At 39.5% G+C, this 17,515-nt stretch overlaps 1 protein-coding gene across 1 annotated transcript in view; it reads right to left on the bottom strand.

Annotated features, from left to right (window-relative positions):
* The window catches only part of SLIT3 (slit guidance ligand 3), a 503,078-nt gene that overhangs the window by 100,784 nt on the left and 384,779 nt on the right, over positions 1–17,515 (bottom strand). The window contains exons 17-19 of the mRNA XM_054389401.1: positions 9,699–9,842; positions 6,466–6,609; positions 450–613 (exon numbers count right to left, since the gene is read on the bottom strand). Of these exons, the coding sequence (XP_054245376.1) occupies positions 450–613; positions 6,466–6,609; positions 9,699–9,842 (452 nt within the window). The remainder of the gene's footprint in view (positions 1–449; positions 614–6,465; positions 6,610–9,698; positions 9,843–17,515) is intronic.

Raw genomic sequence — 17,515 nt, 5'->3', positions numbered from 1 at the left:
TTTTTTAAAAACCTATATGGACCTAACAAAGCATCACTGAGTCATTTCAAATAATATCTGCATTTTTTAATTTCCCTGGTGGTGAAACTAAACAGTATCCAAATCTAAAAGACTTTCCAAGCAAACAATGTTCCCACTGGCTTCAGGATGTTAACTAAGTGTATGAATAAGGGATTAGAAGGAAGTGCCAGGGTTATACTAAGAGCACACTAAGTACAGAGCAATTGTCGCTACTAAATTCTTTCTTATATTTAGGTGCAGATAGCAGAAATTCAGAAACTTGAAATCGAGAATGAAAGATAGACTCCTGATAGGGAACAAGGAACTTCAGCTCTGTCTTCCTCATCACTAAACCAAAAAGTTTACCATGCAATGTTGCTTGATAGGAAGAGGACCACACAAAGGTGCCAAAATTATCAGAAAAGCCAAAACGAGTTGGATTTTCTTACCATCGCAGGTGAAGTCCTGGATATCTACATCTTGGATTGGAATATCCTTTAAGAAAAAGGGTTTCAAGCAGCGTGGATTTCCACTGACAATTCTCTTCTTCCTCAACCATTTTCCCAGCCAGGCCAAATGGCAGTTACAATTAAAGGAGTTAGCCAGCAAATTACTGAAATTGAACAAAACACAACTGCATCAAACATCAACATACGGAAATACTGAAATAGTTGCAGGAAGATGACTGGTTCCAAGTCCAAGCTCTTTCCTGCCATCAGCTTCTGTGACACCCTCCTCTATTCTACAGATAGGGGAAGTTCTAAGCAGGTTTTTAGTAGGACTAGGGTTTTAATGAAAATATATTTATGCATATATATCTATGTTTATAAGCCGAAGTACTTCCTAGTACAACTACTATTTAGGTGTATTTACATCATTACTAGGACCATATCTACAGTGGATTTCAACCCAAGGTACAGCTCATGCTCAAGCTTAAATTCACCTCACACACTACACTCTTGTGTGCATGATCTTCAATGTCATTACTTCAGGTAAAGTCATGGAAAAGTTTCCTTAGCACAGGTACTGCTCCCTATGTGCACAGCCAAGCTGGTTTAGCACACTGCTCCTTTGCCCCACTATGAACCTGCTTTCCACTTGCCTGTCTTACAGCCCATACAAACCAGGGCCAGGTGGGAGCCACTGGCAACCTAACTTTGGGTTTCCAACTGAAACAGTAAAAGTAGCACTCATGTATGTACATAGATATGTATATAACTTAGCACTGTCAGCTTGAGCTACTTCTTATGAAGATGTCTAAGGTCAGTTTATATTTGCAGTGACAAGCACCTGCTCTACTGCCTTGTGAACTTCACAAGGTCTGCACCAAATGTACAGCAGCTCCAGAAATATCTTTCAAATACAGCTGCAGCCTGGCTGCAGCACTGTGGTTTGCAATACTCAAAGCAATCATTTGACAGCCTCCATGAGAAGGATAGACTCTTAATGTAGCTTGGGTTAGCAGAGCTTAACAGAGTCCCATTCATCCTGTTATCAAACCATGCAATCACACACATACAGCAATTTGTAACATAATAAAGATATTAATAATTTCGATTTTGTAATAGGTTGTGATCCTTTGAATGCAAGGAGCTTAAGGCAACAGTTACTTTAAGTAAACACCTTTCTAAAGGAACTAGAATTAGCACTGAGAATCTTGGAAAAAAGTTTTTTTTCCTAGAGTCCTGTACTGATATGCCTATCCCTAATTTGTGTGCACATTTTTTTATGACTAAATTTCAGATAAAGGAAAAAGGCTGATAACCCTGGTAAAAAAAGACAGTTGATTATCTCATGTACAAAGACAGGGAGAATCCATAGCCTCAGTCTGAGGTTGTCTCACTGAAGAAAAATAAGCTGTCAGAGCCCCATGTATGGAAAATGAAGTATCTAAACTAATACTGATGGAATTCTCACATCATATGTAAATAATTTTGAGAGTTATTATTTTGATAATATAGACAAAAAGTTGAGAGTGAAATTTCTCTAAAGCATAGCATAACTGTAGAAAATAAAATTTTAAGGCCTTACACAGGCACTTCAAATGCAGGCGTGGTAGCTGAAGCCCTTTTAAATCTTCACTTGTGACATACTTCTAGAAACCTAAGCATGTTGTCAATAGTGTTGGAGACAAAAACATGGCACAGTTGAGGTGTGGCAGCAAGAGCACAAACCCAAACCAACTCTTAAATTATATATGTTCTAGGCCAACATCACATACCCACAATATGATTTACAGCTGCTCTCTGTTTTGTAAAAAAGCATGCTTCAGTCACTGAGCTGTCCTGGAGCTCTGGGGGTACAATTATACATGGATCTAGCACAGACTATTGCATGTGGTATAGAGGTAGAACTGGGGGGAGGAGAAAACTCTGCACAATGCTCTGTAATAAAAATACTCAACCTATTTCATGCTGAGTAGGATTCAAAGGCCAGGCTAACTTGCTGTATAAAGGTGAGAAAGGGAACAGGTTACATAGGACCTTTCAGACAGCATGTGCAGAAAAGCACTGAAAGCGTTACTCTAGTTGCCTTCTGAACTGTTTTCCATTTTCTTTAATCTATAATGGGACCACATGCAGGATTCCTGTATATTTTCCACACTGACATACTTTGGCATTAACAGAGTGTTTAAACCAAATGTTTAAACCTCCAATGCTAAGTCAACCAACTCTTCAAAGGACATTTGTTCCACTAGAGAAGGCAGCGAGATCACAGTCACAGAACAGCTTCCATGACACAAATCCTTACAATGAATTAATCCATAACAGGAAACGAAGAGCAGGTGTATACAATCAGCTTTCTGGAAAAGCAGCAGCTCTGAATGTAAAGAACAATCTGCACAAGCAAAGAGCATCTTGCTGGGATGATTGCTCCCAAACTTTCAGAAACACTCAAACTTTCTATCTTTCTATCTACAAAATGCTTCCATCCAAACAGTAATTATCCCTTTCTACAGAGGAGAGGTTGCTTTGACTTAAGGTGTTGCTGCTCACTAGCTGAGAAGCAATAACTATCCACAAAGCTTTATTTATTTCTTGGCAAACACAGGTTAACATGTAGCCCCAAACTGATTAAATCCTTGGATTGTGATGATTTTTTTTTTTTTATGAAGTAAGAAAGAAAGAAATTGTTGCAGATAAAATTAATAGACAAACAAATATACTCTTCTGAAATTCAAATAATTCTTGGTAAAAAAGGGCAAATCTATCTTGTCTAATATTAGACAGATCCTCCTGACGCTTTGGCAGCACCTAAATTTTGTCCAACTGTAGAGCATTTATTTTTTGCCTTAATGTGGCATCATGAAGTTCATCCATGTCTCTACACACATGGTTATTCTGTGGCAGGACTGAGAGGCAATTTTTGCAAAAAATGTAAGCTCAGGACTCTCTCAGCAGTATCAAATGGGACAAGAGATTCTCTGCTTGAAATGCCATTGAAAGTCTAGTAAGGCCAATTATTTGCAAAAGTTTTATTCTGGAATCTGGCTATTCAAGTAGAATTCTCAAATCACAAACAGCAATGTTGCACAGACAAATTGTTATTAAAAAATCCTAATTAGTAATCAGAGTTCCTACACGTAAGGTAGTGATTTAGTCACACTAAACAGAAATAAAACAATCAAGCTTTTAGCAAAAATGTCATGCTAACATTAAATTCTGAAGTGTTTACTCAAGGACATTGACATATTTTTAAAATCAAGGGGGAACAGAAGTCTCGAGGAATGAAATACATATCTTACTACAAGTGTCTCTTAAAAATTGTGAAGAAGCCATCTATTTAAATAGATTCTAGTGGCCTGACAGAAAAACATGCTGAAACACATCTGGATATTGTTGAAATTCTGTTGAAAACACATCCTGGCATTCAGGCTATGATATTTTAATTTTGTGTCATCTTGATGAACCAGTTATCATTCTGGCATTAACTCTATGCAACTATCATCATGCATGAAAACCCAGTTCTGCTTACAACTGCATCCACTGACTGTAGAAAGATTGAAAGACATGACTGAACTCTCTATACAGAAGTGTGAGCATGCTCCATATTAAGATGTTACAATACCTAGTTTGACTAGGAACAAATGAAAAACTGCCTTTTTTTTCCTTCTTTTTTTTTTTTCTCATGAGCAACTTACAAAATAGATATTAATAGAATGGCTTAGGTATGAAGAGACTTTAGAGATCGTCCACTTCAACCTCCCAGCCACAGGCATAGATGCCTCACAACTAGACTTGGCTGCTCAAGGCCTCATCCAACCTGGCCTTAAACATCTCTGGGGTGCCTTCTGGGCAGCCTGTTCCAAAGTCTCACCACCCTCATACTGAAGAATTTCCTAAGATCCAATCTAAACCTACTCTCCCTCAGCTTAAAACCATTCCCCCTTCTCCTATTGCTACACACCCTTATGAAAAGTCCCTCTCCAGCCTTCCTGGAGGATTCCCTCAGGTATTGGAAGGCAGCTCTAAGGTTCCCTCAGAGTGATCTCTTCTCTAGGCTGAACAGCTCCAGCTCCCTCAGCTCATATCAGAGGTGTTCCAGCGTTTGGATCATGTTTGTGGCCCTCCTCTGGACTCGCTCCAACAGCTCTGTGTCCTTCTTATGATAGGAAGACCAGAACCGGACACAGTATTCAAGGTGAGGTCTTCCTCTATTGAAGACTGTAAGTCAGGGCATTACTTTCTGAGCTGTCTGTGTTTTGATAACACCAATGAGGCTGACTCACAAAGAGGAATAAGGAGAAGTATTTTTCTAGTGCTGTAAATATGCCAAGGTAAAAATGGAACTGTTAGTCTTTGTATGAATTCCTGGCTCACATTTATAGATGCAAAAATAAGTCAGTACAATACCTGATTAACTCCCAACATGTTGGCTGAACAGGAAAGGCAGTCATACTATCTATCTTCAGTAGTGTTGTCATCTAATATATCTACCTACAATGAAGTATTGCTAGGAAATGAACACATCTGAATTTTGCATTTATATGTGAAATATCACTATGGCATTAAATCAATGTCTGAAGAAGTCGAAGCACACCTTTCTCCTGTTTGTAGATAAGAGTGAAAATGTGTCCAGGAACACACTTTTTCATCAAGACACTGATAGGAACCTGCCTTGACCAGCATGATTATAAGTGAGTGCCAAAGCAATGCATTCTAATTAGCAGTAGCTTTAATTGCCATTACCAGAAACTGTAATAATCTTTATCCACAGATTAAAAAAAAAAGAAGAAGAAGGGCTATCTTCTAACAGAACATGACAGACACTTCTATGCAAACATGGTAGGAACTTTATGTACTGATTCAGAGTCACACTCCTAAGGGATCCACAGAAGGAAGCATGGAGACAATTGCAGGAGAAGCAGGCAGACACTGCTTGCAGCAGAGGGAGAATAAGCTTTCAGCAAGTACCACTTGCTCTGACCAGTGTCTTGAAATAACCTGGCTGTGTGTTTCTCTCTCTGTTCACCAGCTTCAAGGAGGCTTTTGGGACTACAGAAAGTAAATGGAAGAAAAGTCTGTGTTTTTTATGCTGCATGGAGCTAATGCCAAAATGATAACTGATTTGCTGGTGAAAGGTTGTAACAAGAAAATGAAAGTGTGAGCAGCAAAACAGCTGAGATTGAACACTCCTTTCTTTTCCCAAACATGATGGAGAATGCTTTCAAAACCTGGAATGCAATAGCACCAATTGTTTATTTTGTCTGGACAATAAGGATGTATTTTCAGGGTGGTGTGAAGGGAATTAAGCAGACGACTTAACAGCAACATCAGGGTCCCCATCACAGCTGGAAACAAAGAGCAGACTGTCTTTCCATATTTATCAGTCTGCACTTTATTAAAATGGACACACTACAAAAAGCATGTAAACATTTTTAAGTAGCAAGGGAAATACTTCAAAGAAGGATTGAGAAATATAAGAGAATTATCAGAAAAGCTTAGGTTTGGATTTTCGAATTAACATTCAGTAGGACATGAGGATTTTGTCTGCTTGGGCTCTTCTGAAAAATCTAAGCATCAGCTAGCAGACTTCTCCTGACAGTTATCTAATTCAGCTGAAATCCAAGAAAGATGTTCTTACCAAATTATACTCTACTAAAACTGAAGTAGCTTCAGGGCACTAGCTCTGCAGTTTGGAATCTGCAGAGGCTGTTTTACATGACCTTCTGCTGTGCATTGCACTGGGCTATGACACAGTAAAACACGCAGTCATCCTGCCTGAGGCTGGCAACCTCAAAGTTTTGTCAGCCACTCCAGCTGAAGCAATTCAGATGTTTTTCTAAATCACACCTTGAGTCCTCCACCCCTGTGATTTCAGTAGGATGGTTTTTTTTTTTTCTCTAAATGAGCTTTTCCATATATGAACAGTAAGTATTTTGATTTGAAACTCAAATGTTGTCTTAAAAGGAGAGCATGGAGCAACAGCAACGTGACATGTTTGTACCACAAAAAGATAACTTACATTGTAGACAAAGAGACTAAAGTGCTGAAGGCTCCAGGGGTGATAGTGCTGATGTGATTGTCATACAGAGAAAGAAGCCTCACGGAGCTCAGTCCAGCAAAGGTGTCGTTGTTTATACAGCTGATAGAGTTGCTCCTCAGCATCCTGCAAGGATTAAAAGAGGGAATTAGAAACTACTGGGAGGGGGTATAATTTCAAGAAATAAGCACCTTAGTGCATCAACAGATGCTTTGGCAAGCACTGTACTCTATTGATTGCTGAAGTACAACACAGCTATGGGAGGGCTGGATGCAATGTAAACATTGTCTCATTAATTTAAAATGCATTTCTCCCACACAACATTAGAGGCCACTGGGAGCTCTGCATCTGAAAGAAGTATGTGATTAAAAACCATGATAGGTGGCAAACTTGAAATAAAAACTAAAGCCTTAATTTAGCAAATATCTGACAGTAAGTGGGGATGTATTTCAGAGATCAGTTGAGAAAGACTGCCAGAAATAGGTGAAAATAACAATACTAGCTGCATTACTCCTATCATGGATGATTTTTGTAATCCACACTTGAAAAGTATGGAAGGAAACAGTATCCTCAGCAGAAATTAAGGAATAGCTTAGGAGAGATTTCCAGACCTAACACAAGCTCTGAAATGTCATTATAATCATTAACTGACAAGACAGAAAGCAGTAACCATCCTATAAATGCTCTTTGCTCGGTGCTTGTACCAGATGAATCAGTGCTGTGTTCTGGAAGATACATCTGAGTTGTTATGGTAACAATGAACTCGACGATAAAGCCTAATTAATCTGAAAGACTGTAGTATCTTCTTTCACTCCATACAAAAAGAGGCTCATGTATTTATTACACTGCATGCCAATCAACATCTGGGTCTGTAAACATCACTGCACAGTTGTCATATTCCTACCTAAGTGAAAAATTATTCACTAATTAAAGCATACTAACAAAAATCATCAAAATATATTCAGTTCATGCTGCTGTTCCAGTGAATTGATCCTCCAAATTGAGGAGGGTTAATTTCTTGGCATCAGATTCATGCAGTGAACAATGAAAATTCAGAGTCCCTTAGAAGTCTGCATTTAAATCTCAGATGGCATCTGTCACTTGGGTGTTTAGATGCTACATCAATAGATACTTGGAAAACACCAGAAAGATTAGGTAGGGCTGGGAGGAAATTCACAGTGTGATCTCAAACACTCAGTGTTCAAGAACTGAACATGACATTGCTTTTGCATTACTGTTCTCTATCACAAGCACTACCTTCTCAATATTTTTGGTATTGCAACGGAGATGAAGCCGTCAGAAAAGAGTCACAGGGCACAGAGACACACACCTTACACACGGTGTACTAGGCTGCCTGAAAGCCACGTCAAGACCACAAGCTCTAAAATGAATAGGGTAGTAAATAAAAGAAGACCCATAGTGGTTTAGTAGCAGTAGGAAAACTTTTCTCTGTTCTGCGTGTAAAGTAGTACTGCAAGATGGGATGATCCAATTTGGATGCCAAGGTATCTTGCACAGTGACTTATCACATTTCAGGGAATGCACAGCCTTTTAAAAACTGGATCATGACTCTGTCCAATGTGGCCTCTTTGCAAAAGATCACAATTTTAATGCTCAAAGAAAGTCAGTTAATGGATAGAAATAGAAGTCCCTCAAGCTAAACCCTTTGGTTTCATATCATGGTTCACCATGCACTGTATGCCCTTCCTGAAGGAAAACTTATACTTAGAGATCCTCATATCATGCTGTGTATATTTAGACTGCTTTATCAGCTAAGGGGAAATGTAGGTCAGGTCAGCAGGATAGCTTGAATGTTAAGCATCTTTTTATTAAAAAATGCTGAATTTTCTTTAGGAGCACTGCCACAGGCTGCTTCACTGTATAAAAATTAATTTAGTATCTATGGCCAGTATTTTCAAATCTTTTAGTAAAGTGCATACATTAAATCAAAGAACAGATGGCTGAGAGCATAGAAAAAAATATTAAAGGAACAGCAAAAGAAAAGTTCTCTGTTCATCATTATGGGCCAAAATCCTTGAAGTGAAACTTTGATTTCTTTGTACACATAAGGACTTAAAGGAATTGTTCCATGATAGTTTGCAACATAAGAATTATTTGCTGTTAATGAATAAATCGAAGATTTTAAATTGCATTTTGATTTCAAGTCTGTTTACTGTTAGCATCCAATTTGTCAAGTGCTTGCTTTCTACAGCTGGGAAGGCTATGCAAGAGAAATCTTTTTCACATACAGATCATCTGGCCTGAGTCTTTGCTGTCACCAGAAGCCTAGTCCCTGACTGTTTCTCAGGGTCGTGGATAGGGTGGATTAGACAACACCTTGAAATATTGCCTGTGATCCTTCTTGCAATATAACTTTTAATGTTAAAAGTTATTTAACGTTATTTTAAAAATAAATGAATGTTAGGTACTATGAGTTTCTATCTAAGTGCTCAGTTTATATCTAGTTCTCAGAAGTAAATTACAAAGGTTGCCTAAGCATACAAGTAACACCAAACTGATCTCCTAAGCATTTGGGCTCTGTGTCTCCTTCACACTCTCCCCAGCCACAACCACATTAATAGTATACCCATACATAATTTTTATGGGTTTGGTATGGGTAAGAAAAAGCATGCTGTGGCTAGTCCAAACCCACTTCTGTGGGCTACTGCATCTAGTGCAAAGGGAGTGGCCCACTACCTCTGCCAGCAGGACCTGTAATGGTTTGGTTATGCCTGCCTTAAAGTTGCTTAGCCATACCTGTTTTGGTGTCAACTGTAACTTTTTGTTTCTCCCTGCCTACTCAGGTCATGTAATTTGCAGGATATTAATTTTAGGTTTCTAGCCTGCTCAGAGGCTTGGTTTAAGAAGACTAACAATTCCAGCTTGGGTGGAAGTGGAGTGGGAGGATGGACTAATAGATAGTAATCATGCTCCTACATGCCTTGTTTCCATAGGAAATAAGAAAATAATAAAAATATTAAATGACTGAAAGGCCCCAAAATGTTACTTCTAAAATTCATGAAAATTGATTTTCACAGAAATAGCAGCTAAACCTCAAACCTATCCAGGATAAGAAACACATTTCCTGACAGTGATAACAAGATCTGGCCATAGAGCTTGTTGTCTAGTAGCAGATATTTTAGCAGGCATCGCTGAACTTGAGCACACCCACTCAACTTACAGAGCAACAAACAAAGACAGGTCTTTGTACTTACAGTGTCTTCAGCCCCGTGAGGCCTCTAAACATTCGTCCATGCACTGATTCCAGTTGATTCTCTGTCAGAATCAGTTCCTGAACTCCTGAAGCTCCATCAAATGTGCCTTCTCGGATCTCCTTGATCTTATTATTGCTTAGATTTCTGGAAGGATACAATCAGTCAAAGCAAGAAAACGATTATAATGTTTTATTCCAAACATATTTCATCACACTAGAACGAGGAAGATTGAAAGAACACGTGCCTTTTATTCTTATCTAAAGAGACATTCACTCAACAAGAAGAACATACAGAAGTTCAAAAGTGTATCTACTGTTCTTAAAAAAGACTTCCCTTCATTCTAGTTTTGGGCTTTTCAATTTATGAGAGACAGAGATCTGCTGGAGAGAGTCCTGCTTTGAGGATGAATGTGGGACTTGAACACCTCTCCCATGAAGAAAGACTGAGAGACCTAGGGCTGTTTAGTCTGGAGAAAAGAAGGCTGAGAGGGGATCTTATCAACGTCTATAAATATCTGAGGGGGGGTGTCAGGATGAAGGTGCCAGGCTCTTTTTGGCGGAGCTCAGTGATGGGACAAGGAACAATGGGTACAAGCTAGAGCACAGGAGGTTCCACCTCAATACAAGGAGACACTTCTTTATGGTGAGGGTGACAGAGCACTGGAACAAGCTGCCCAGAGAGACTTTCAAAACCTGCCTGGGTGCACTCCTGAGTGACCTGCCCTAGGTGATCCTGCTCTGGCAGGGGGGTTGTACTCCATGATCACTGGAGGTCCCTTCCAACGCCTGACATTTTGTGATATACTGAACAAAACTACAATTCTATCAGACATATTAAGGTTATTTAAATTTATTGAACTACCAGTTGTTATACCTGATGTCACTTTTGCTTATAATGGTTATCAGGGATAAAATATGTGGGGGTTTATAACATCTGATTGACATCCCTGAACCATGCATGTGACTGGGTGCTCATCTCTCCTGAAGCAGTTAATGTTTCTGCTACTGAAATAGGTACCAGAGATTGAAACACAGACCACGTTTATCTAGTACACCTGGACCTTTACTGTTTGTAAACTCAGCAGTGGAGTATCACATAAAAATGTGTGAGTGCATGTATCTGATTCAAATTCTGGAATGAACTCCCAGGCACCTAAATTTAACACTGCTGCTCAAAATGAAATGAGGATCACTTAATTCTCAGTTGCTCCTTCAATATACAGCTTAATTTCCAAAATATTTACTCTGCCTATACAGTCTCAAGATGTTTGCTTATAGATCAACATCAGAAAACTTAAATCTAGAAAGTCAAATGAAGTTCTGGTGAAATACAAAATTAATCTTTTGAATATTTCATACCTATGAAAAACCCAGTGAACAGAAAACTTCTAAATGATAAAATACCATTAGAGATGCATAAAAATAAATAGCATTTAATTATTTAACACATTTTTCATAAAAGGCCTTGAGCACAGTAAAACCTTGGATCTCAGTCCTTCAGGCATCTCCAATAATGCCCTCTAACAATTATGCTGAAAAATCCTATTTGTTTGTCTTCATGACAGGAAATGCTACTCTTTGTGTTACTGCCTACAATAAAGAAGAGAAAGTAAAACACATTTTTGCTCCTAAGAAGACGCCAAATTCATAGAATCATGAAATCCTAGAACAGCTTAGGTTGGAAGGGACATCAGAGATCATCTACTCCAACCTCTCTGCCATGGGCAGGAGTACCTCTCAATTCCACTGCTCAAGGCCTCATCGAACCTGGCTTTAAACACCTCCAGGGAGAAGACATCCACAACCTCCCTGGGCAACCTCACCACCCCCAGTGCTTCACCACCCCTGTACTGAAGAACGTTTTCCTAAGATTTCTTCAGGTATTGGAAGGCAGCTAGGTCCTCCCAGAGCAATCTCTTCTCTAGGCTGAACAACCCCAGCTCCCTCAGCCTATGCTTATAGCAGAGCCCTTGGGTCATCTTTGTGGCTCTCCTCTGGACTTGCTCCAACAGCTCCGTGTCCTCCTTATGATGGGGACATCAGAAGTGGACGTAGTATTCAAGATGCAGTCTCACAAATTCCACCACTGTTACTTATACTGAATAGCAGTCTATTCCACAAGTGACCCCAGTACACATGCAGCACAAGCAATTGTTCCCAGATCCAATTGCAGGTGATATAAACCACATGACGAGGTATCAGATTAACACCTGTGCTACTCTGCTCAGAAGAACAGGCAATCTTGTTGGGATAAAAGTAGACAGAAGACATGGCAACAAGACAGTTTGGTTTCAGATAGAAATAATGTGGGTCTTGCTCTTCGCAGAAGTCATCACTTAATAAAATAAGAAAAAGGTTGAGTCTTGGAGATATGTTTCATGTGGGAAACTTGAGTATGCTGGCTTATGTCTGCTGAACAACTGTCAGATAGCAGGCCCTACAGCATGTGGCCCATCACCTCTTGTGCATTCTGTGATCAGAAAGAATAGGAGTATGCCAGCATTCAGCCAAAAATAACACTAAAACATACAGAAATACTTACATGCAGATTTTGCTTTCCAGAAGTTTAGTACTTTGTGCTAAGGCTCACATGAAGAGTTTATATTCAGTGTCAAAGCAAGTCAAGGAAGGATATTCTGACATATGCATTTAATTTTGGGGCTCAGCTATTTCTCTAGTGGAAATGTTTATAGCTCAGCATCTCTTTTGAATGCTGGCATAAATAAATACTCCCAATAATCCCTTTCCTGGGAAAGATCATGCCACGATGCATATTTGCACGAAAATAAAGGAGTAAATGCATAAACGTTTGTGGTGGGAAAGGAGGGTGAGTTACAACAATACACAAAGACTTTGACTTTCAATTCACAGATTGCAAACTGACCTAGAACTGTAGTTACAAAGTTTTATTACTTAGCTTCTACCATCTTGAAGATATGTAGTCAAATATATTTTAAAACACAGATGCAATTTTAACAGATGATTAGATACCTAAGGCAAATGAGAGCTAACACTGCAGAAAAAGGCTGGACCTAATTTACAAGGGAATCAACACCTTTGTACAATCCAAATAATCTGAATTTTAACTGCTGTCAAAGAATTTCTGCAGATAGGTAACTTCACTCATTTGAGTTGTTAATGCCTGATCATTTCAACAACACAAAATTATCCCCCAAATATCCCAGCAGTTTAGAAGCAGCCAATTATATGTACCTTTCACATGCAAAACAAATTTTGAAAATCCAAGATTAAATGCTGTGGTCAAATCAAAGTTGCAACAGGCAACTTTGGCAGAGAAAAGCCAAGTTTTACAATAATAATAAAGGTAAAGATGGCACTGCCCTGTAATCCTGCTTGGAGTATTATCAAAGCAGATGTTCTGCCAACCTGGATTTCGTTATTCGTCTTCCTCAATTACAGCTTCCCATGTCAGAAATTAAAAAAAAAAAAAAATAGTACGGGGCAGCACTCATCCACTTAAAAAAATAAATGTAATCTCCTTAAAGTCTGACCTGCTAGAATAACAAACATGAGAAATTACATACTTTTCAGTCTAGAATTGCCAGCAAAAATAATCAGCTGATATAAACTTTGAAAAATGAAAGCAGTGAAACTTTTACCTGCTTTGCAACTCAGAGAACTCTACTCTATCTTTCCCAGTACTAAAGGAATCTTTTATATATGATCATAGCCCTTGAAAAGGAATTTCTTTATCAGAAAAAAAAAACCCTTCCACCGGACCTTACAGCAAACTCCCACTCTGGAAAAGCTCCATCCTCTTGCTACACCAAGATTCTATAAGGAATTCTTGAAATACTGGAAGACAGTAGAAAAAAGAATGAGTCTTGAGTATTTCCCAAGATACCTATGCCCTTTGGCAAGACCCAAATGGGAACCTATAGTCCATCTGGTCATTCAATAAAGGTTATTGTTTCTGTAAGGACTCCCTGATCTACCCTGGTGATAACATTTAATCCTATTTCCAGACTTTTATTTTGGGCAAGAGGTCAAAAAACATTTTCAGAACGCCTGGGTCTATTTTATGCGGGGCTGCGAAGAGGAAATGAAGAGATCTGAGAAGTATCAAGGTGACATTGTTCACACAGCTCACTTTTCAGTCAAATTTTATTTACTTTATGGCTAAAGTTTATAATAATATTATTTCTGTTGATCTTTTAGCTTCAACACAGAAAAAGCTGGATTCTATTCAGACTTAACAGAATCATTCATCCTGCTGGAGCAGTTTTAACATGCCAGCATGCTATTCATTGATGCCTTACCAACACACCTTCGCAACAGGACAACCACCTGAGTGCAGTCCAACTGCAAAGGCTCTGCTTGGTCTCACCTCGAACCTTGTAGTTTTTAGCATACAAACAGCCTGGTCTGAGTGGGGAATTCCCTAGAATATTTCTGTCTGTTGGTGACATGCTAGGAATTCTTAATATGTTTGTTAGGAGAAAAACCCTCATGATGCTGCATTCTCCTGGAGGATGCTGAGAAGGTTTTACAGCTTTTACGAGTCTGGCTGGCTTTTATAGAGTGACTTTTCTCAGGAGCAGGATGGCACTGGAAGACTTAAATACTACAGGTAGTGAAGGATACCCAGTGACACTCCTACGTTCATTCATCAGAGCAGGTTGCTGGCCTCCCTGAATAAAAAGGGAGGCACACAATGAGCCCAGATGCCATGCACCACAACATTCTCTACCAGTTTCAGACAATAAAGTTAGTTTCTGAATAACAAAAGAACAAATATGAGCATACGCCTAGGATGCAAGTAAAATCTGAATCATCCTCAGTGTCTAATTTACAGACCACCTCAGAGAGTAAACCACAATCATACTTAAGTGTAATTTAAGATAAGGAGACACCAAGATGAAACACCATCAAGAGGAAGGAAGAGCTAATTCCTCTCTAGAATGATGCTGGAACTTGACGAGCCTCAGTGGAATCCCACTACTCTTGAAGTAGTTTCTCTGCAAATTTCCTTGATGTGGATCTGTCACTAGGCTTAAACTGAAGTGAAGGATAATCAGGGGGCAATCATTCAAATGCCCACTCAGATACCCAGATTCCAGATATTCAGATTCATTTCAGAAAAAAGGGAGATTAAATAAAGAAAAAAGAAATAAAGTAACTTAGGCTAATTCCATTAGAGATGTGACGGTGCTCTGAGCAACCTAATCTAGTTGAAGATGTCCCTGCTCATTGCAGGGGGTGGACTAGATGAGTTTTAAAGGTCCCTTCAAGTCCAAAGCATTCTATGATTCTATAATGGTCTAGCACTGCAAAGCTCTGAGCTGTTTTCTTAAGCCTAGGAAGCAATACAAATTCCAGACAGATTCCTCCACCTGCTGTGTTCCTTTAACACTTGAACAGACAGGGAATATGAGAGAGAGTCAACATTGCCAATCAAATAACAGTAAGATTCCTTGTTCCTCACACACACTAAAAAATGGAAGTTTGATCAACACTTTTCTTCCTTAATTTAATAACAGCAGTTAGCAGTAAGACTTAATGAAGAGCACATGCATCACATTCCTGCCACACACACAGCTACAACATCAGTGGATAAGGCAAGAGCAACTGATGCCATCTACCTGGACTTGTGAAAAGCATTTGATACAGCATTTGACAGGCTGAAGAGACAACCTCATGAAGTTCAACAAGGCCAAGTACAAGGTCCTTGACTTGGGGCAACTCCAAGAGCAAATGTAGGCCGGGTGAGGAGCAGCTCAAGAGTGGTCTGAAGGAGAAGGACTTGGGGGCATCAGGTGATGGAAAACTCAGCATGAGCCAGCAATGGTCAGTGGCAGAACAGAAGTCCAACTGTGTCCTGGGCTGCATCAAAAGCAGTGTCAGCAGTATGAGGGAGGTGATGCTGCCTCTCTATAGTCTGCTCTCGCTACACCCTGGCGTGCTGCATCCAGTCCTGGTGCTCCCAGCTGGAGCGAGTCCAGAGGAGGGCTGCAAAGACGATCAGAGGGCTGGAAAACCTCTGCAACGGGGCCAGGCTGAGAGACTTGGGGCTGCTCAGCATGGAGAAAAGAAGGCTCTTGGGAGACCTTATAGCAGCCTTCTAGTACCTGAAGGGGCCTACAAGAAAGTTGAGTAAGAACTTTTTACAAAGGCTTGTAGTGATAGGATAAGAGAGAATGCATTGAAGCTTGAGGAGGGCAGCTTGGAAATTGGCAAGAAATTCTTTCCAGTGAGGGTGGTGAGACACTGGAACAGATTGCCCAGGGAGGTCATGGATGCACCTTCCCAGGAGGTGTTCAAGGCCAGGATGGATGAGGCCTTGAGCAACCTGGTCTAGTGGAAGGTGTCCCTGCCATAGCATGGGAATTGGAACTGGATGATATTTAAGGTCTCTTTCAACCTAAACCATTCTCTGAAAAAAAGAAGTCAAGTTTGGCTCCACACAGATCAAGCCACTAAGGTTGTAGTTGAAATGTTGCTCTCCATATAGGAAAGCCCATTCTTATCACAAAATCCCTTTATTCAAATTTAGATGCTTCTTTGAAACATCAGCTAGAAAAAAAATCAGCTCAACTACAAAGACTACCTAGTCTCTGCTCAGAGGCTGACACTAAAAATCCACAGGCAAGGCACTTTTTATGAGGTGTAGGGCACAACTTCTTTTTTTTTCCATCCATTTGAACTGCACCTGTACATCTCAGTTCTCACTGCCTACCAAGAACAGAGCAGAAAGTCTTATAAAAACACCCGTATAACAATACAGCCCTGTAGAGGCATCTCTCCCACCTGAAGTGGCTGATGGGAACCAGAAGGACAGCACCAAAGCTTGTCTATGGTAAGTTTTAAACAAAGTGAAAGACATTATTTCAGCTATCATACCTCTCCAATTTTCAAATCATAAATCCTGAAAATTTGATGAGGACAGATGCTTTCCAATCTGTGTGTACATTTATATACCCTGCATTTTTCATTCCAGTTAACTATCTACTTACAGACAAAAGAACACTTCAACGCTGTCAACAACTTCTAAGTACGCTGCAGCTACAACTTACAGATACAAGGCTAACGAATGTGATTAATTCCCCAAGTCTGGTGGCCTGTACTTGCACAACCACAACCCCCACTCTCAAACCTTCCACGCTGCACCTGAAATGCTTGCAGAAATAAAACTGATGTAAGATTCCCATTACAGTTTTCTCCAAAAGCCCTGAGATCCTTCATGGATTTAAATGGCTAGGAAGCTGCAGATGGCAGAAATTATGCAGAGCAAAAAGCCAGTTTGGTGGGCTGGCTGGTGTCCCTGTATTACCTTGACACTAGCAACATCTTACTAAAATTAAACAGTTAGATAAGGAATTAGGCCATAGGGTTAAAACTTTAAATAACTTCAGAAAGATCCATTTAGAAGACTATCAGGAGGTATCTAACATATTCGCATCTTTCCGAAACACAGTTTGTGTTAAATATATACATTGTAATGTGCCAGGGCTCAGGTTGTTAACAGAATTATACAGATATATTGGAATGACTGATCTCTAAAGTAGCTAATTATTGTTTCAGATAGAAGAATTAACGACTGAAAGAAGTTGCCATCATCTATACCTTGTCCTATTTTTTTCGTATGACTATTTGAAATCATCACACTAGTGGGGAGTCGCAAAATACATTCAAAAGACAAAACCAAAACGCTAGACTTTGTAGCACTTCTAACAACGAGCATGTATCTCAATAAGTTTGGGATAGAATTTCCTTCAGTCTCCATGAGTCAGAGACTTTAATACAAAGAGCCTAAAGTATACTGAAATGTCTAGGTATCTTCATCTGTCACTGTGATTT

This window comes from Indicator indicator, chromosome 18 (genome assembly GCF_027791375.1).
Source record: "Indicator indicator isolate 239-I01 chromosome 18, UM_Iind_1.1, whole genome shotgun sequence".
Taxonomy (NCBI): Eukaryota; Metazoa; Chordata; class Aves; order Piciformes; family Indicatoridae; genus Indicator; species Indicator indicator.
This window is presented reverse-complemented; position numbering and strand designations above follow the sequence as displayed.